The 21,209-nt window shown below is 45.0% G+C and overlaps 1 protein-coding gene across 1 annotated transcript; it reads right to left on the reverse strand.

Moving 5' to 3' along the window:
* Positions 1-719: 719 nt before the first annotated feature.
* On the reverse strand, positions 720-21,108 carry abl2 (c-abl oncogene 2, non-receptor tyrosine kinase). The gene is made up of 11 exons (XM_068743157.1): positions 20,798-21,108; positions 11,406-11,570; positions 9,018-9,313; positions 8,621-8,893; positions 8,303-8,387; positions 8,000-8,177; positions 7,705-7,889; positions 7,457-7,609; positions 7,281-7,370; positions 6,811-6,993; positions 720-5,469 (listed from the first exon to the last, which is right to left on the reverse strand). Exons 1-11 carry the CDS (start codon positions 21,012-21,014, stop codon positions 3,659-3,661), a joined length of 3,636 nt encoding a protein of 1,211 aa, XP_068599258.1. The 5' UTR covers positions 21,015-21,108; the 3' UTR covers positions 720-3,658.
* Between the last annotated feature and the right edge of the window lie 101 nt (positions 21,109-21,209).

The following is a 21,209-nucleotide window of genomic DNA, read 5'->3' on the forward strand; positions in this document are numbered from 1 at the left end:
CGGGTTGTGGCGTCGCTATAGTAAAATTCGCGATAGGTAGGTTGACGGGTTGGATGATGCTGTTTCTCGTGATTATGAAGATGATGATGAAGATATCCAATATCTCAGTTGGTACATTTTTAATTTAAATTATAGAAGTATTGCGCCATTCAAATAGTACATTATATGTAAATTCCTGCTTCCTTAATAAATTGTAGATTATCAAAACTAGTTTTCAGTGCAGAACAGCCCGTGTCACCCTCAAAGTCATTACTGTATATATATATGTACATATTTATGGATAAGTGTTGACTGAATTAAAGGGAACTGGTCTTAGGGGTGGTAAACTGATTGCCATACTACTTAACCCACCTGTTATCTTGAAATATTACTAATACATCTTATTGTGGGGGTCGAACCAAGAGCACATTATTGTGGGGGTCAATCTGGCCCCACAATGATGTGCTCTTTTGCTATTTCTTAAAGATTGTTGCAGGAGCCTCAAAAGTCACGTCCTCCTCCATTGACCTCCTAGTCCTCGGAGGGTTATTCCTGCAGCAACTACGACTGAGACAATTTGAACTCCTGTTACATCTTACTTCTAATGATGGGTAATATATTTGCAACTGTGAAAGAAATATTCATTTAAAAAATAATATTTCACTTGAGCCACAGAAACAAATTATAATGGTTTAAATTTAAGTGTTTTGAATATGAATTAACTATCAAACTTGAAACCGTATAAATCAATATCTTTATTATTTACAATAGTCTTAACACTGATAAGCAAAACTTCACAGTAATATAATGTGAACCTTAAATTAAAAAAACAACACAAGATGGATATTTCTTTTTTTTTTTACAACAAAAACATTAACATCTCTGCCATTTCTCATCCCTGTTTAGTTTCACATATCACATTACTGTGTGTGTGTGTGTGTGTGTGTGTGGGTCTACATTGCACTCATACAACTGAAGAAGTGGCCTTTGGTATAATGACGTGTACGCACATTCTCCAGAGCTGTTCTCCAAAACACGGAGACGGGAGGACAACAACAGGAAACATACATAAAGACAATGCAGACAACAGAGAACAGAAAGTTGTGCTCAGTTCAGATACTAAACAAATGGAGAAAAAACAACAACACTGGGACGGAATCAGCCTATTGACACTGCAGTAATTGATTGATTGCATTTTCTAAAGTCCAGATTAGAGACGTGGTTGAATATTTATTTCTTTGAGAAGGCTTTGAGTGATTCTGATAACAGAATCTTAACCAGCAAACAGGCCAGGCTAATGCTCAGAACTCTAAAAAAAAATAGTCTGAAGTAGTCAGAGTATGAGCTGCGAGAGCTGCTTGGGTTAATGCAGCACACTCAAGTGTCACTTATTGAACATGCAAAGACTGGCAGCACTCATAGTTTTAGTTGGCACCGATAAATGTTCTTTGTAACCAAGAATTTAGAAAATAATCTCAACAAAGTGCACCATTTGGTTGTAAGTTTGTATCCTCCAAATGACAGAAATGGATGAAGTGAAATCCTTTTGATCACAAGGGGACGGAAAAACAAACAGATGTTCGCAGTTTGCAGCGATAGTGTATAATACAGTTACTTGTTCACAAAAGGCACCAAGAAACATAGAAAAAGAGATGGAATTTCTCATCCGTGACATTTAAAACTCACTGCAAATTAAAATGGATCATTTTGTCTCTAAGGATCATGCGGACATTATACTGATAAACAAAGCACAGAAAGGTATGTGAAATGTACCAAAGTTGACAAAATCCTGTCACTGCCAGGCATTTGGGAAGTGTTGTAGACCTGTAGTGATTAGATTAGATTCTGGTGTGTTTGTATATGTGAGTGAATTAAACAATGGGTCTGAGGCCTTCTCCAGTGTACAGTGGTGACCCAAAGCCATGAGAGTAAGGATCTCTGAGATGTGTGTGCCCTCTGCACAGTTTTGTATGTGCTCAAACAAACAGAGCAGCTGTTAATTATACAATGAGACCTAAATTAGGAGTATGAGCCAATAAAACTGCAATAAATAGAAAACAATGGCATCTTAATTAAAGATTCATGCAGATGAACATTCGACCGGATTCAGAATAATACATTCATAGAGCAGATATTCAGATCTAGGTGGATGAGCCTCAGTCCTCCAACACATCTCTTCAATCAAAACACAACGCTGGAACCACACATAAAACGTTTGTTTCCTGGATATGAAATAAAGCAAATATTTACATAACTTTTCTCTCAAAATAGGTCTGTGCTTTTAAAACAAAAAAACAGGAATAATTTAAAATTCAAGTTCATACATAGACATTCTAAAAAGCATTTTTCTTTGAACCAATAATGTACAAATTGCTCATGTGCTGAAGACATACTGTACTTTGTCTGCTGAGAGATCTGTGATTAGCGTCTTGGAGGTCTGTGCATCTCGCAGCGTTCACACATCGAATAACTTGAGGCACTGAGGCCACGGCAAGGCTGCAGGGAATCCCTCACGGTCCATACTGAGAAGGACATTGTAAAAAATACTGTCCCAATTCAGCTCCTCATGCGCCACCCTGCGCTCACTCCACTCATTTATGCTCCATCGCATACGAAGAAATGTGTGCAAAGATAAACGGACATAAAGATTGAAATGCTTTGGGGTATTAGGATTCATTGATGTGGCACTGTGAGCATCAGCCATAGACAAATGCTGTGCATGATAGGCTTCCCATATTCTAGTATCATGTTTTAATATTCTATGGATCAAACAAAATCATTTCATATAAAATCTGTTTGTTGTAAGATAAGCTCGTACTTGTGTCACTGAAACATGAAATGTTACGTTTCATTCGAGCATATTTACACACCTTCAGCAATAAGTGATCCGTTGCACCTAGCGAGACCTACGGGAATGTCAAACTGATTATTAAAAGTCATCCTCAAAAACAAGGCCATCCTGACTGGAGCAGTTTACGGCGGCGGGGGGGGGGGTGTTGAATGATTTCACCCCTTCCGTCCATCCACATTAAAAACACAGTTGGTTGCAATCTGTGAAATGAAAAAGGAAACGTCCACACAGAAAACTAAAGCGTCAAATCCAGACCCTAAAAACTTTGAATCGTGATATTTGTTTCCAATCCTTTGGAATACAATGGCTTTAGCAAAATGGCTTATGGTCGGTCAGTTTTCCGGAGAGAGCAAAACACTGAATCACAGTAGTGATGGTTCTGTTTGAGTTGAGTGAAAACAGTTGTCTAGTATTCTCAGTAAGACTGGGCGCAGCCACCGCCATTGTCATTCAGCATGGGGCAGGCCGGCGAGCGAGCACAGCGAGTTCAGACCTACTCTATGGGCAGGCAGCACACTCGACAGGAATTTAACAACGAGGTCTTTATCCAGGCCCGGTGGCGTCAATGAAACCACATTTAGTTTGGTACAGACGTTTCTCAATATGTACAGGTCAGAGCAAAATCAGTGGCATTTTCTGAAATGGTTGTTTGTAAACAATAATAATTGTAAAATAAAAAATAAAAAACATTTTGCTGTGACTTCTGAGGTACTTAAGAGATTATTCTTATTTTGTCCCTCCAAAACGGTCAATAGAACCAGAAACATAAAAAAAGGGAATATAAGCAATCCGCTGGGTGGTTTGAGCCGACGTCTTGGGCCACAGTGGCTACCTCTGTACGACATCACTAATCTCTTTTATACAGCTGTGCAGGTTGTCCACGGTGCTCAGCCCTCCGCCGCCTGAGGACGAGGCCCTCAGTTCCTGCAGGCTGAGTTCCAACTTCCCCACTGCCTCCCGGAAGGTAAATTTATTCCTCATCTGAGGGATGTAGTCCACGTAACCTGAGCAGTAGTCTAGCAGCTGATGGCCAGCGTCCAGCACCTGGCTGCTGGCGGGGCTTTCGCTGCTGGCGTGGAGAGCGTTGCTCAGGCACTCGGCACACTCCAGCAGGGCCTCGCGATTAACCCGCTCCAGCGGCACCCTCTCCGCCTGCTGCCTCGTCCGCCGAAGCGGCACTTTGGAACCGCCGGACGGCGCCGTTTGTGAGGAGGCGGCAGAGGTGGCGGCTCCGTTGGCCATTTTGACGGGAGTGGCGTTGGTGGAGGCAGAGCTATACGAGGAAGAGGATGAGGAAGATGCAGGAGGCACTTGTGGTGGCGGCACTGACGGTCGGCCCGTCGTCGCTCCTCCTGACAATCGCCCCGACCTGTGAGCTTTCAACGCATCTCCGTTTACCTCCAGAGGTGCTCCTCCTACCTGCTCCTCGCCGTCGCCGCTGTAGGAGTGTTGCAGGTTGCGCAGAGTGGGAGGGGGAGGAGGGGCACACTTGGGCTTTATGAGTCGCGGCCTGTCCCGCTCTGCTTGGTGATCAGACAGCAGCTTGAAGCGGTTCCCCTGAGAGTCTAGCCCAACCAGGTGCACGTCAGCCGTGTTGTGCTTCAGCGTGGGGGAGATCAGGACTGGGACTTTGTGGTTGTGGGTCGGTGCACCCGCTGTAGCTGATGGAGCACTCGAACTCGTCTTTGAGGGAGACGGCCAGCTTTGTTGCCTGTCGAGTCCTCCCCCGCTCTCCTCTCTGCCCTCCCTGACCCGAGACAGATTGTCTGATTCTCCCAACTCGCCCCCGACCCCCGGTGCTCTCACACCTACAGCAGTGCCCCGGGGCAGTAGCTTGGCCTTGGGCCTTTCCCTGATCTGTGCGGTCCCCTCGTCCATCCTCCTCAGCAGGGCTTCCGAGGGTCTCACAGTTCCATTCTCTGGCTGGGAGGTTGTGGAGGCAGTTCTCTCTAAAGGGGGCTTCGCACTGCGGTTCCTGGGCAAAGTCAGAGCCATGCGCTCCAAGTCTGGCAGCCCAGCAGACATAGAGGAGGTAGAATTGGACCTCGGGAAGGGCTTAGGCCCCCCAGCTAAACTTCCACCATCCTCCGAAGAGGCGGTCTTTCCTGTCCGTAGCCCCAGGGTCTTTTTGATGAGTCTCGGTGTGAAAAAGCCAGCCAGCCCACCCCAACTACTGCCACTTGTCACCTGGGAGCCAAGGGCTCCGCCAGAGGGCTTTTGTCCAAACGCAGCCCCACAGCAGCGTGACTGCCCATGGGTGGGTTCCACGTGGGCGTGAGAGGGCGAGGCAGCGAATCCACAGAGACTGTCTGACTGGGGGAGGGGAGGGGGCGCACTGAAATCAGCAGTAGGTTCGTATTTCTTATGCGGCTGCGTTTCCATTTCTCGAAAAGAACTGCTCCTCTTGGGAGGCGTTGGGAGGTTCTGCTGGAGGTGAGAGGATGAGGAAGAAGACGATGAGGATTTCTTCTTTATGAAGGAGCTAAAGAAACCAGTCTTGCGGTCTCTCGTAAATGTGCCAATATCTTGTGCATCCTCCAAGAAGCTGCTGGGAGATTTATCCCGCGGCTGCTGTTTTCTGGGCAGTGCTGGGGAGCTCCCTGATCGGACGTCCCCTCCAAGTAAAGAAGCGGCCCAGCCTGTAGAAAGAAGAGAGGACTGCATTAAAACACAGCAAATGGCCTGAACTCAACAGGAATCTATCCTTGTTTAAGGGCCTTTTAGTCTCGCCATGTTTGCCCATACATTACTGTCACTCATTTAACCGGCCGCCGTGTGTTCTTGTAATAAAATGGACCATTTGCTTTCTGAGCTGCTCTTTCCTCCTGGGGACTCATGAATGAAGAAGCATTTCAGAAAGCTTTGTGGCTAAGCCGGTCATGAAAACGAACACACTGATCTAACGATACTCAAGCTTCCCTTTTTTTAAAGACATGATTATGAAATCACTCCCAGGAACTCTTGACAACACATTCCAAACAGAATCTACTCAACCTTCTTTACTAACGGGACCACAACACGTCTCTGGGAGAATGGTTTTCTTAATCACTAGAATCTAACTTCATATACATATTCAAAATAATCCCAATTAAAATAATTAATGTAACCGACAGAAAACGAAAAGGTTGATTGGAGTTTCAACTTTTGTGATTTCAACATTACCAAATATATACTTTGTGTTTTTTCATGACAGTGATAAACATTTACATAACCACTCATAAAGTGTGTTTGCCTATAACTTCATGAATAATGAATGTTCACTTGAATGGAAAATATTTATGTTCATGGACAAAACCAAAAAGGTAAACCTAATGACCAGAGAACAGTCTAATCTATGCATCAGAGAAACACACAAATTAAACAGCTTTTTATTTTCAAATATAAATAAAGAACTTAAGAAAAAAGTGAGAGATTTAGTGACTTAATGGGTCACATGTTAATTGCGTTCTTGTGCTGCTGCTAGCCTGAGACACTTACCGGGCATACCAAATCTCAAAGTAACTTAAATACTAGTTGAATAAAAGAAAGAGGTTGACGAACTGAAAGCATCATTGTGCCAGAGGAAACTTTTAATATACGCACGTCGACATTCGCACACACACGGTAGCTTTTTTTTTTAGTTGTTGTTTAATACATCCTCATCTCGAGTACAATCATACGTCATAGTTCTATTTCAGTATTTTACTTGGTGTTAGGAGGATGGTAGCACTGTGAACAGTTGAAATCAAACATGCACTCTACTGCCACATTTATGCTTCCAGGCTTGTGTATGGAGCATGATGGATTGGACAGTGGATGGCTGACAAGTTGGTCGTAAAGCTGTGGTCAGTTGGGAAAGAAAATGACAGCCCTTCTTCTCAGACGGCGTGCTTGGCGGCGCTGGAGTCGACTCTGTGACTTGGAGTCCGCTGAGATTCCTGCAGAATCATTCTGAGGTGCATCTGACTGGTTGCTAGGATGGTAGGTATGTCTGACCGTACCTGAGTGACTGTGCAGGCCGTGGTCGGATCGCCCGTCGAGTCCGCCCTCGATGTTTTCCTTGTTTTCTGTGTGCTTGTGAATTGTGCGAGATTTGGAAGGTAACAAGGGCATATCATGACTCAAAGAGTCCGGCGGTCCACAGTGGCCAGAGGTGGACGTCTTACACAGCTCCTCTGCTACCTCTTCAATTAAAAAAATTAAGACAGAGAAAAAAACTTTTAGAGTACAGTCTCATTCAACATTTAGACTCTTATTTTTTATGCTCATAATCAATTCTTTTACTAGCCTTTTTTTTTTTTTACACCCAGGTGCTCAAATGATACATGGATTTGCTAGATATACTACTTTGTGATCATCTCTCTCAGAAATTCAACTGAACAAAACTTCTGACACACTTTGTTCATTTGAATTAAATAATTTCCTTTTAGACGCTTTACGAAAGCAGGTTTTGAGCTACATGCTGCTGTACCTTCAGAGATGCTGGAGTCATGGAACATTGTTTCAAAGGCCTGATGGATCTCTGCAAATGAAGGCCTGTCCAGTGGACCCCACTGCCAGCCTGGCAGAGCGACACACAGAATGCCACGTTAGTCCATAAAAGTATTAAATATGAAAAGTACACTAAACTAAAAAGCTACTACTCACATGCTCTCATGAGTTCATAGACTTTGGGTGGGCACCCCTCGGGCTGCTCCATGCGGTAACCTTTCTCGAGGAGGTCATAGACTTGAGACAGATCGATGCCAGGGTATGGAGACATACCATAGGTGGCAATTTCCCATAGCAATACCCCGAATGCTGTGAGGCAGACGTTTTTAGAGAATCAAATATCCGCACACTGAAAATAGAAACTTCAACATGCAACATTTCATGCATGAACATGAAATACTCACCCCAAACATCAGACTTGATAGAAAAGGTGTTGTATGCCAGGCTCTCCGGTGCCGTCCACTTGATGGGGAACTTGGCCCCAGCATGGGCTGTGTAGGTGTCACCAGTCATCAACCTGCTCAGACCAAAGTCTGCCACCTTCACAACGTGATTCTCCCCAACCAGGCAGTTTCTGGCTGCAAGATCCCTAAGACAGGAAGTAAAGCATGCAGAAAAGAATGTGAGGTGGGAAATAGAGAAGATACAGGACATTCACACACGAGGGGGGAATAAAAAAACACCATGCTATCTTCTTACCTGTGTATGAAGTTCTTCTTCTCTAGGTATTCCATGGCAGAGGAGATCTGTGTGGCCATGTATAACAGGACCACAGCATTCACCTCCTCTTTATCACAATCTCTCAAGTAGTCCAGCAGGTTACCGTGTGGCATGTACTCTGTCACAATGTAGAACGGAGGCTCCAGCGTACACACTCCTGTGGGAGACATGGAAGCAAAAATACAGATGGAAATGAACATTAAGGTCCGAGTGGATTGAAAGAAAATTATCAAGACACAGAGGAAAAAGGTTTATAAATAAAATATGAGCGTTACTATTTACCTAGAAGCTGGACAAGGTTTGGGTGTTTAACCTCCTTCATGACTGCTGCTTCTTTAAGGAATTCTTCTACTTCCATGGTGTCCTCCTGTCAAATGGTAAGAAATTACGTTGGAAACATTGTTTTCAGCACAAACGTAGTACGAAACTCTACCTGAAGGTGGTGCTATATAACAAATTTGTTTTCTCATTGAGCATCGTGTACAGATGGCGCCAAATACAAAGGTACAGGTAATTAACCATAAAATCAAGTTGTTTCATCATTCAGCGATCTAAATTAAAGTTCGCTAGTTTTAAATGATGACACAAAAGTCTTCCTACCTTGAGAGTTTTGACAGCTACCGTGAGGTTGTACTTCTTCCACACTCCCACATACACCTCCCCGTACTGGCCTCCTCCTAGCTTGTGCTTCATCGTGATGTCTGTCCGCTCCATCTCCCATTTGTCGTGAATGGGAGACACGCCGTACACTGTGGGCTTGTTACATTTGGGTGCTGGGTAGTGTAGGGTGGTGACCAGGCCATCAGCTACAGTGGAGTGGTGGTGGACCAGCTCGGCCAGGGTCGCAAAGCGGCTCTCAGACGTCACATATACCTGACGGGTTAGGGGGCGACAGGGGTAAGAAGAAAGGCAAAGAAGGGAAGACGTGAAGTGGGACTGCTTAATGTTGTTAAATGTCAAACACACAACCTGCATATTTCTTTATAACATATTCTACCTTTCCGTCAGACGCTGTGTTGATCCGGTAGTGGTAAACTCTCCCCTCATAACGGAGAGAAATCGAAAGCTGCCCCGGGCTGCTCTCGCTTTCCCGGACCAGGAAACTGCCGTTGATAAGAGATGATAGCAAGTACTCGGCGGCGCTACGTGAGACAGGTCCGTGGTACCAGCTGTGCTTCTCCAGACTGTTGACAGGCGTTATGTAGTTGGATGGCACCCAGCCCTGGCCGTTCTTTGAGCGCACTTCACTCCACTCGCCATTCTGGTTGTATCCCAGTACACGCAGCTTCTCACCTGGGCCGAGGAGGACAGATATGGCCAGTCAGTGATAATACTAATTTAATGACTTCAAAGATCTGACGCTGATTGCATCTGTTCAAACAACATAAAAAGATCATGACAACAATGACAGGGCTGGGTTGGCTTCGTGTCAGTCTGAGGGCTCAGCCACGGCAGGCGAGTACTGACTTGCTCGATTGCTTTCGTCAGCCTCCTAAAAGAATGGGAGGCGTAACGAAGAAGAGCGGCCGAGGTGGAAACAATCACGACAACAAACAACACCTAATGACGCAGTCTTCAGTGCTACCAGTCGAAAGAGAAAAAGGGACGATGAAAGCGGTAAGACAGAGGAAGCGTGCATACCTCTGCAGTTCCACCGCATACTTTCAGCACTTCCCTTTCCTCCTGTCCACACCAGTCTTTGTCTGTCCCTCAGCGCAGACTCAAAGCTCTACACACAACATCTAGAGGCGGTCTCACCCATTTACTTCTTTCAGCGCGTTTCACAGAAACATGGACCTGAAATGAATCTGTGGATAGTCCCAAACATTACTGCACTGTTGCATTTTAAATATCTATATCTGTCGATTATGCCCCGGGAGCTGCATTCTCCCTCTCCTGTCGCCGTCTCAATCTTGAACAAACAATGTCGTCTGAGCGAGCGAGCGATGATAAAGTGATGCTTTGAATGCAAAGTTTCTGCAAATTATTCTGTAACTTGGTCGACAAGCTTGAACCTGCAATTTCTTCTTGTAGCCTGACACAAACCCGCATTCTCGACTGTTAGACCGCCACGAATGAGGGGCTGCATGCATGCAGCTGGTTGCAGCAACAAGGATCATTACCATCCCGGTTCTGACAAACTGTGCTGTTCAGTTACAGATTTTTTACATATTAGATCTGAATGTAGCTTTAATTTATCGGGATCCTTTCACATAATTGCCAACTGTGGAAAAAACAGACACCTGGCTGCAGTAACTATAGTAACAAGACATCCATAGACCATAACAACCATCATAGCCGCAGGTCTTGCTCTTGAAAGAAGAATAATCCACAGAACCACATCAAACAGAGAGGGTTATCCACATGAAGACCATCAGCCCATTTGTCTCCTCCATGTCTAGAAGTTCTGTGGGAGTGGAAACATCGCCGGCCTCCCTGCCTCACACTAGGAGCAGAGGGTTCTAATCTGGTCTGTCCTAGCTTGGCTTGGCTTGCCACGATGAAGAGCTTAGCCCCAAGAAGAGGCCCTCTGATCAGTGACTGTCGCACCCATCCACCTGCTAATATTACAGTTGAACGCAGTCCATATTAATGTTGCATTCAAGGAAAGAGTGTTTCCATGTGACTGCATGAAAAATGGGACGAGTAGGAAAGATGCTGCGGAGCCTGGGAGAACACATGCGCCTGCATGCATGTGGGAGGGAACCCACTTGCTCCATGAGTCAGGGTCTAAGCATCATTTCCGTCCCTGGCAGCTGCCATGGAATCCTTAAAATGATGGATAATTAACAGCGTGAGCCATGTTTAATGCTTAGATCAGGCTGGGAACAAAAGCCTGGTGGTCTCTGGGTAATATTAAGCGGATATTCCAAGCTCATTACTTCAGACTTATTCAGCGTTAGTATAAGTCATCAACTGTATTTTAGGCCCGCTGCCTGTATGAAATCTTCTTGCGACTATGAAACACTTGGCTTGTAGATGTTGTCAGAGGCATATACTGTAAACAGTGTGAACGAGGAATGTAGGTTGTATATCGGGTGACACAGCGCACGATAGGCTGGGTCACACGCATGCTAACATCATGACAGGATGATACTCTTGTGATGGCTGTTCCGGATCTGTTGCCACACCACATTCTTCAAAGCACACATTTAGTCATGAAACATTCTTTCTGAGAATTGATAATCAGCCAATCACAACACTGGCTCAAGATGAGTCTTACTTGTTCTGTAGCAACAGCCAATAAACAGAGTGTGGGAGTGCAACATCACGTTCCAGTACAAAGTGTGCTAAACATTGTGAATGGGGAGGCGGTTATTAGCAACAGAACAACACAATGAGATTATGAAAGCTATTGATTTACGGATCACGCCACCATTTTTACCTTTAGTGATGCTGAGTGTGTTGTCCCCACTGGCCACAAAGTCATAAAGTGCAACAAAGAGGTTGGGGTCGCTCTCAGCCGCCCCAAGCAGGTTCTCCTTGGAGCTCCAACGCACCGCTTCGGTCAGCGCTGTCGAATCCAGGCCGAAGGGCCGGTGGAGAGCTTCTGGAGGAAGGGGCAGAAAGGAGGAAGACAATAAGACAGTGGACTGAACAGACAGGAAAGTTCTGCAGACTACAATAGAACACTAAAGCATTATAGGAAATTTGTGCCGAATAATTACTCAGTACAAACTGCGCACACAAAGATGTCCTGTTGTTCCATTGCCTTGAGGCAAAAAGTGATGCCACTGATGTCCTCCCAAAAGGTACAGATATCATTTCTCACACTCTGCAATCTTTCAGATGCTCTACCTGTCTGCCCAGGTGCTTTCCCCGGCCTTAGACCTGTGTGGAGATGACAGCTTTCCAGCGCTGCCCACTCATCCTCGAAACTGCTGTTAGCCTGAAGGCACTTCAGAAGCATTACTTTACCAAAAGCCACTCTGAAGATCGCCGTTAGCACAGGTAGGCCTGTCGCGTCGAGTCGAAAACAGGTAAGATCTGACCTGGGAGTGTCTTTGAACATGTGGATATACGGAGTGGAGGAGGGAGGAGCTACAAGGCTGGGATCTGGTCCAATGATTAAACGCCACTGCACACACCCACAGACACACAGGGAAGAACGAGTAGATGCAAAGCTAACATGTACTACACTCAACAACTGCAGCCGAAGTCACGGCATGTCTGGACAGCTGCAAACGAGTGGGAGAAACGGATGGCGAAACAGAGGGCAAGGGATTGGGGAGCAGACACTGGTGTGCGCGCATGTCTCAGACGATACAGAACGTGGCGCGTGTTGCCTCACAGTTGGGTGAAAACAAAGCCTCTAGCCACAGCTTAATGTTCCTTAATTAACTTGTGTACAGACTATTTGAACAAAATGTCCTTCACAGATGCACAACACCCAAACTAGCCGCCAAAAGGAAACTCCAGCCGTCATTCTACAGTTCTGTCATTCATTCGTAGTATCAGGAATAAATATAAATTGACACATTCAGGCAATATTGAATCAAATAAACTAGTTCTTTAGATTCTTTCTCTGGTGGCAGCAGGTTTTACTACAATACCTCTTCTCCACATGTCACAAGTTCTGTAACCAAGTACCGGTAAACAAATTCAAAAAGCCAATATCACCAAGGTAAAAGGAGCGAGACGTAAAAACAAGACTGTGATGGACACACAATCTGTCATAAAAGCAGCAGTGAAAACCAGATAATTTGAGAACAGTCACTTCTTAATTAGAATTGAGAACAGACTTGATAAATATTAGATGTCCGATGCCCTTTAAATCACGCCATGCGGGAGAATGGAGCCTTCCTCCTACCCCACAGATGCCGGTAAATTATCGTGATAGCTACTGGGCTGTAGAAATTCATAGTACCGAGTTAAAAATTGAGCATTTTCCTTTTTTGGTCGACACCATGTGACCAGAGAGTAGCACTCTCCATTTCGTTCCCTTCTCCCAAACAATTTCACCACGTTGTCTTGTTCCTCCACTATGCTCCCACAGCTACACACAACACTTGCCCACCTTTGTTCTTGACCAGCATGCAATGCAGCGCGGCGCTAGCCGTGACCTGGCTCAGCCACAGTTCCCAGTACATCTTCTTGCTTGGTTGCAGCTATCCAAAGAAACAGAGGATTTCCGATCCGCTGTCCCGACTCCCAACAGGCTCTACAGCTTCAGCGTTGATTCGGTAGACTCGCACGATGGAGCTTGAAAAATGGGAGCATTCATTATCATGGGTAAAAAAAAACAACTACTCCAATAAACTACAGGGAAATTGGGGAAAGACTGAGACCCCCCCCAGACAAAGTCATTTAACTATGCTCTCCTTAAGTCAAACAGAGTGAACTTCTGAAGTTACAGAAGCGACCACCATCCTCCTGCTGGGACTCCTCGCTAGCTTTCATGTGGTCTGAGGGAGTCAAGATTTCCAAGGTCCATCTGGGGGGGGGGGGGGGGCACACAAATCCATGACTGATGTTCTCTGCGGTTAATACCCTGTAGGGATGGCAAAACGTGGCAGAGGGGGAGTCAAGAAAGGCAAAAGTTGGAAAGGGGGATGGGGTGGGAAAGTTGGGAGAGGACGGTTGAGCTCAGTATGATGGAAATGTGTGTCTGCTATGTGGCCAGCAGATGGTTGGTCATGCTCCCTTTGGAAGGGGGCTCCTATTGACCCACAGTATTCTTCTGTGTGTGTGTGTGTGTGTGTGTGTGTGTGTAAATGTGCCCGACTACAACTGCTGCTGCCCGGCTCTGCCAACTGTTAGAGCTGCTCCTCTTACACTGCTGGATATCTCGACACATCACTCTCCTCCAGAATGTTTTAATGAAATACACATATAATGGCAAACGCATTTGTCAGAGGTCCTAATTTTAGATATCTCTAATCCATTTACCCGGGCAAGTACTCAAAGATCCAAATAGAACAAACCATTCAAATGATTTTGATGGCAAGACCCAGTTTCATTAAGATGATCATGTTCCTTAAATCCAGAAAGACAAACAGTACGACGGTGTTCCAAGCGGCCACGGCGTGCTGAATGGCTTGATTTAGGGAGCAGTTGGTTTGCGTGGGGTATGCCGTGTGTCCGACTGTGTGCCGTTTTGTGTGCGAGTCTGTGATGTGCAGCACATATGCGTTCTCAAGAAAATGACAGCTTTGTGTTAAGCAGAGGAGAGAGGGGATTTGCTAGTCTGAAGGGTATGCCAAGCCTGCACTTACTAAGACAGCTGGGACAGAGGTGACCCTGCCCCCCCAAAACACACACACACACACACACACACACACACACACACGGTAAGACCGTCGACTCGGCTGTCCCACCACCCTGCTGCTTCCCTTGCAGCTGTCTGAATGAGAGTTTGTTCCTCCATGTGTCTCTTTGTGCCCTTCTTAGTGACTTCTACTATACCTGCCCTCTATCATGGGCTTTAACGCCATGATGTCATCACATGCATGCCCTAATCATAAACAATACAGATTCTAGCTGAGGCCCACAACCAACAAGGTGAGAGTGTATTTTTAGTCACAGAGGAACCAAACAGCAGCATGACTTCCAGAAACAACTCACAGCGATGAAGGCAGACGGCCCAAACAACAAAGCTGAGACAATGCAAGGGACGAAGGAGGAATCACAGGTACACAAGACATTACGTCAGCCTATAGGACGTCCAGATCAGAGCATATGGCAAAAAGAAAAGGCTTAATACTAGTCACAGCACCATATAGTATACATACACTCAATGCTGGTCAGGAAATAGAGCCGAGCTTCTTAATATACTATTAAAAAAAAAGGTACGGTATGTTGAAAATGTGTAGTTTTTTTGGGAGGGGGGTCATTGTGAGAAAACAACACTTTTGCCTGCCGATACGAGTCTGAAACAGTGAATCTCATCTCATCAATTAAACTCATGTTGTAGCAACAGCTTAGACTTTGTCCACGTCTTCTTCAGTCGGATCCCCGCCTTAAACACATCCTGACGTCACCAACCTTGCTGAGTAAGAGGTTACGCACACTCGCATACAGCCTGCTGCTGGGAATGTTGGCTATTCATCCACCTGTTCATCAGGTCTGCTGTGCACGTGGACATACACTAATTACAGAGTGGACAAACATCAGCCTGGCCTGAGGGCAATTGGATGATCTTGAAATAAAGAATAGAGCTTAATGGAGAGCTCATCCTTCCCTGTCCCGCCCCTCTCAGGGCTTGTTATGGGTTAATAATGGGCTCTAAGTGCTTCCCTTCAGGTGTGCTGGAAACAAAGCTACTGTAAGTGCTCTTTTATGTGACAGCAGAGGATGAGTGGCACATGGGGACTTGAAGTGAACTCCTCACTCACACCAGTGATCTGCTTTTAATACCCGGGAAATATGGAAAAACACAAGGACGTTTGTATTGTATATTTATCAAATCATAATTATATATATAATTAAGTTGAAGGCATCCTGGGTCTATGTGGCATGCGAGGAGAGATGAAGCCATTTGTGATTAAAAACAAGTCACTCCTAGAGACAAGACAAAAACTACAACCTGTTAAAGGGTATTTGTACTTCAACCTTGTATAAAAAGACAGTGTGATCTACCGTCCAACAGAAACTACGAACTCATAAGAAGTGCGCTTAAATAGAAGCCATCAATCGTTATTGCTCTAGTCATGACAGAGGGCCGTATTCTCTGCAGATCTGCCTGCTCTTGTCCAAAACGTGTGGATTGAGTAAAGCGTCTGACTCAGGTGGGTTCTTTATGTCTTCGCCCACCCCATAGGTAAATAGGTGTGTTCTGCAAAGCAAGGCCCAAACCAAATTCCTCTTTCTAATCCTAACCCAAACCCTTTTGGAATACCCCTACCTTTCTTACATGCCCCCCAGAACCAAATAACGGCATGGTTAAGACGGTCACATGCTGGCAAGTGAATCCAGCAGTCAGGTCAGTCACTCCCACAGCAGCAGAGAAGCAGATTTATTTTCTGCTGGAAGTCATTAAAAAATATATATATATGTTTACTGTCCCAAACTGCATGAGAATTCTGTGTGTAATAAAAAACACACACAAGCAACCATCTGATTTAATTAGATATTCATATAGATTTTAAATATTTTTGCATTTTTATAAGGGTCAATAGAAGAATCTGGGTGGTAATCTTAATGTCTTAACAGCTAGGCTGTGTGTGGCACAGTTAAGATATACACTTAAGATGCTTTAAAATGCCCCTCGAGAGCTGAGTGGAGCTCAATAGAGGTCCGTTCCATTGTGTAATCACATCGCTAAAATCTGACAGCCAAACCAGCTCAATAGCGCGTGTGCATTTAATGTATGGAACCATGCCAGTCGTCACAAACTGTATATAGTTTCTCTGCTCATGTTACACAGATGCATTCAAATTCAACCTGGCTTAACTGGGTAATTTGCTGAATGTAATAGCAAGCAACATGACGGCAGGCGTCACAAAACAATTAACGGACACACAACAGGAACCAGAAAACCTACAATGAACAAATGAATAGATGATATCGTATTAGTTATATAAACACCCACAACGTCTGGCTGTATTTTCCCGGAACAATTACAAAGGGACGTTTGAGTGCAGCCATGTCTCAGGGCACCCAGATTAAGGTTTCCTATCTGACTGCTCCGCTGCCGGACTCCAGGAGTAGGATATACTCAATAATTCCCAGTTACTGACAAAGATAGACAGACTGCGTAGGAGTGAACAGTACCGTAATGCATACATGCATCAGCGTGAATGAGCTGGCGTCTACAGGAAATGTATTATGCAGGAGTGTTTTCCAGCAAATCATGCAGTCTAGCACTCTGACGATAAGCAGCACAAGTTAGAACACTGGTTCTTTGAGGTGACAAATGCAAGAGATGATTTCACCCTCCGCACTGGTCTGATCAATCCCTGCTCTTTAATGATATGAGCTGAAGAGAGCCGAGCCTTTTGGCTAATAACTGGGGACTGTGGTTTCGGGAACTACAGAAGGTTGATCGGTAGCAGATGCAAAGGCTCAAGGCAGAAGCTTGGAGTTTGACGATGGGAGCACACAGTCAAAACCACAGAATTGATCTCTGATGAGGTTTTTTTATTTTTCATTTTATTATCATGTGATTATCTTTTCTTCAATTACAAACACAAAATGAGATCAATCTCTGGAACTGTGAAAAACAGATTATGGATGGACAGAGGCGACCAGCTAAAGGAACACAGCAGTCTCAGGACATAAACCTTGCTTGTTTGATCTAAATTGATCAGTAGAATTAACACTATGCTTCTACAAACACATTGACTTCATCACACTCAACCGCTGCAAGAAGTCAGGCTCATCAGTTCTGTCATAACTTCTAACACGCTGCACGAAGAGGAGGTGTGGCCATGGCACCTCCTAGTGGTTAGCGCCAGTCACCAGGAATGACCAGCCACATGTTCCATTTTATCAACAATAATATATTTTAATAGCCTATTAAAAACCTCCCACAGCTACTTAAGAGTCTAAAACCTGATTCTCCACATTTCTTACAGAGGCTGCTGTATGACTGATTTTGGCGTCAGTGTTAAAAACACATGGAGCCTGCACAAAAGTGGATTTGTCTCTAATCTAATTTAACCTATGATCCAAATCAGCTTAGGTCCTTAGATACTGGATCCAGGCATTGCTCTTATCCTCTGGCAGCTTTGAAAGGTTTAGACTTTGTGCATGTCTGGCTCAGCACTGCTGCCAAAAAAATCGGAATCCACTGCCCCAATTTCTATCATTTCGTTTGACAAAAAAATAGATAAGCCTATCGCTTTGATGATTAAAAAAAGAAAAAGAAAGAGTCAACAGACCAATAAGGGCAACACACTGAAAGTTTGCACAAGCAAGATGCAGGTTTCATTCAAAGAAAGGGAAATATAAGAAATGAAAATAGAAAACAACTAGAAAAGCAGTCAGAGAGCGCAGACCTCTGCCTAGCAGCTCATTCCCCTCCTAATTGGATTTACACCATCCACATGTTGATCTGGATCATCATCAAAGGGTTCTACCATTAAAAGTAAAATTGAATCGGAGTTTGTGTATTTTTTAACAGATTTTTGAATCGTAAATGGAGTTTTCAATGTGAAAATTAAGTATTTTCTCCTAACGTCATTCTGGAAATTCCATAAACATCGGTCAATAATCAACTGAGATATTAAGGAATATATTTTGAAGCTCCATTGACTGCAACGTTAACAAAAATTTCAAAGTGATCCAGAATCCAGGTTCTCTCTAACATTCCCACCATACCCTGGAACTTTCATCAAGATCCATCCAGACCTTTTTGAGCCATCCTGCTAACGGACGGACGCCGGTGATCACACAACCTCCGCCTTGCCTTGGCGGACGTTATGAAGTAAAAGTGCAGCCTTGCTATTTTTTCATTCACGAAAACAGCTCTTCAGCCATTTCATCCCACTGCAGTCTATGCAACAGAGATGGAAATCGGTGAACCTCTGACAAAGACAAAGCGGTCGAACCATCGATATGCTGAAGTCGCTGATTCACCAAACTGCTCTTCAACCAATACTCAGAGGTGACCGCCTGCATTTGACTCAGCACAGAGCAAACAGGCATGACTTCCAAAAGACAACAAGAAAAATGGTGTCCAAGGACCACAGACCCTGCCGCATTGCACAGAGGCACACAAGGCAACCCTATAAACCCATTCTGAAGTTTTCACTTTGACCAAGAAGAAGTGAAAGAGATTTTTTATGTGGATTAATACGATCACTTCAACATGGTAATAACTATTCGCTTCCAGAAGGAAGAATGAGAAGCATTATTTTCATGAAAACACAAACACCCCATTTAGACTAACAATAAATGAGAAATTTCGTCCAACGAAACAAAACAAATCGGCCCCACAGGCCGACTCAAAGGTAAACTATTCATCCATCCTTGCACTTGGTTTTCTGTGGTAGAACCACGACTTTCGATCAATAATTATCTGGACTTCCTTTTATCACAACCCGAACACATGGTTTCAATCAGATAAACAAAAGTCAGTCACCCCATCAATTCAATCCTCACATTTCTTAACAAGCATTCAAATCATTTTTTGATGTACACAAAGTAAATACATTTCAAGATGGAGTTCTTTTCGACTGAACACGCGAGTGATAAATATCCCCACCTTAAAAGATACAATCCTCACCCATACGGATGTGTACATGAACAGTGCATCACTTTCACACATTTACACTTAAACCGATAGTCAGTGGAAGCCGTAAAGATTCCAGCTTCCTCACTTCGGTTTCTTTGTTCTATTATTGTGTGTTTTGAAGAGCAGCGGTCTCTCCGCTGAGTGGCAATGCAACTGCATCCTTGTTGCTATAAAAAAAGGCCGCTCCTGCCAGACATGGGAGAGAAAAGAGCATTGCAAACACTAACTGGCGCTCCACGTAGTATTTCAGCTTCTCTACGCATGAACTTTTGGAATGTGCCAACTAGAAATTGAAAAAGTTATCCATTTCTAAATGTGTGCTCTCTAATGCCCTTTGTTCGCAGTAACGGTGAGGAAGTTGGTTCTGGGAACTCGGCGGAAATGAAGAAAGTTGTGTCAGCAGTTCCACACATAAGCAGCAGATACAAAGTGATGATACCCTGGGGGATACAAACAAGTGAGAAAAAAGATAAAACACAGTGATTTTTCCCATAGTGTATTAGTGCGTGGCATTCTTTTTTATAGATGACACCCAACCAATGTTCCCTCTAATTGTTCATGCACAAACACAAACTCCCTGAGCAGTCCTTTGGACAACTTTGAGCAACATCATAATAATACATTTTATTTTAAACGCACTTTATATTTGAAAGCAAATCCAAAAGTGCACAATAGTATAAAAATAAATAACATAAAAACAAGAGATGAAATGAACAAGCAAAGGATGTGCGTACTGTGGTCCCGAGAGATTCCTGGAACTCCGGTTACAATGGCGTCTATTAGCTGCGTAAAAACATGTGAATCTCATCATTATCCGGAGCAGCCAGTCACCGGAGACTCACAGTGGAAAATAGCACGGAATGAATCTTTACGTCTTTATGTTATTTTAAATTTAGGTCGGATTTTTTTTGTGTGCGCAACGTAGATTTTCCGCTGCGCGAAGACCGTATCAGCTGTGCGTAATTACGCACGATCGCACCTTAGAGGGAACGTTGCGCCTAACCTGCATTATTCCCGTTATAAATGGGTTACCTAATGAAATCTCAGAACATGTGAAAGGGGGGTATTAATATATAATCACGCAAGTGTCGCTCGGATGTTTGTGTGAGTGTAATGTTACAATGACACATGACACAACTAAATAATTCACGCGGATGTCCCTCCGGATCAAACCGTGCAGTCATCTCGCGTACAGGGCACTGTAGCAGTAGGCATGATCGGACCGGGGGTGTCGGTGAGCACGTGAAACCCACCCGGCATCGTAACGCGAGCCGGCGGCGGCTGCTCGGCGATAATGGAGCGCTGCTCCACCTCCGGAGGCGAGAATCACTGTTTACCGAACCAAGCATCACACAGAGGAGGACAAAAAAAATAAAAATAACGAACCAACCAAAGTCATGACTGCAGCGGAGCAAAGCAGATACGTGCTCTACGTGCGTAGGCTCCAACCCAACCATTACGCGAGGGTCAAGTCTGCGCAAAGGCTGGTTGGCACGGCTATTTCCGCTAACGCGCCGTTGTCAGACTAGCTCGGACTCGGCTGTAAATACTGCGTTCAGTCGCCGCACACGCTCCTCGAAACGAGGTGCTTCGCTCGTTACCTGAATGCTGCGTGAATATATTGATCCCCGGGTCCGGCACGTTCACTGCTGCGGTCCTGCCTTGCGGTGTCCCGGTGTTGCTGCCGGGCTCTCGGGGTCTCCTCCCGGCGACGCTCCCTCGGTTCCCCTTCCCCTGGTGCGGCTGGGACGCGTGGGGCTGTGATGGCTGGAGTCCGGTCGATGTGCTCTCACCGACGCGGCCTACCTGCTGTCCCATCGCAGCGGTTGTCGTAAGGACTTTCGGGACGAATTGAGCAAACGCCCCCCCCCCCTTTGCGCACCTCTGGTTCACATTCCACCGAGCTGGAGCGGCCCGAGTAATCTCCCTCAATCCCCCCCCCCCCCCCCCCCCGCTATTCTTCCCCGAGCTAACGCTAACTAGCCCGTGTTAGCTCGCTTGTTAGCTCGCGTT

Source organism: Brachionichthys hirsutus, chromosome 9 (assembly GCF_040956055.1).
Source record: "Brachionichthys hirsutus isolate HB-005 chromosome 9, CSIRO-AGI_Bhir_v1, whole genome shotgun sequence".
Lineage (NCBI taxonomy): Eukaryota > Metazoa > Chordata > Actinopteri > Lophiiformes > Brachionichthyidae > Brachionichthys > Brachionichthys hirsutus.

What these genes read in the sequence shown, in the direction of transcription:
- abl2 (XM_068743157.1), bottom strand. Translation starts at nt 21,014, where the DNA reads ATGGGACAGCAGGTAGGCCGCGTCGGTGAGAGCACATCGACCGGACTC. An exon ending in AAACCTTGTCCAGCTTCTAG is followed by an intron (nt 8,178 to 8,302) that starts GTAAATAGTAAC and finishes TGTCTCCCACAG; the next exon opens with GAGTGTGTACGCTGGAGCCT. An exon ending in CTATGAACTCATGAGAGCAT is followed by an intron (nt 7,371 to 7,456) that starts GTGAGTAGTAGC and finishes TCGCTCTGCCAG; the next exon opens with GCTGGCAGTGGGGTCCACTG.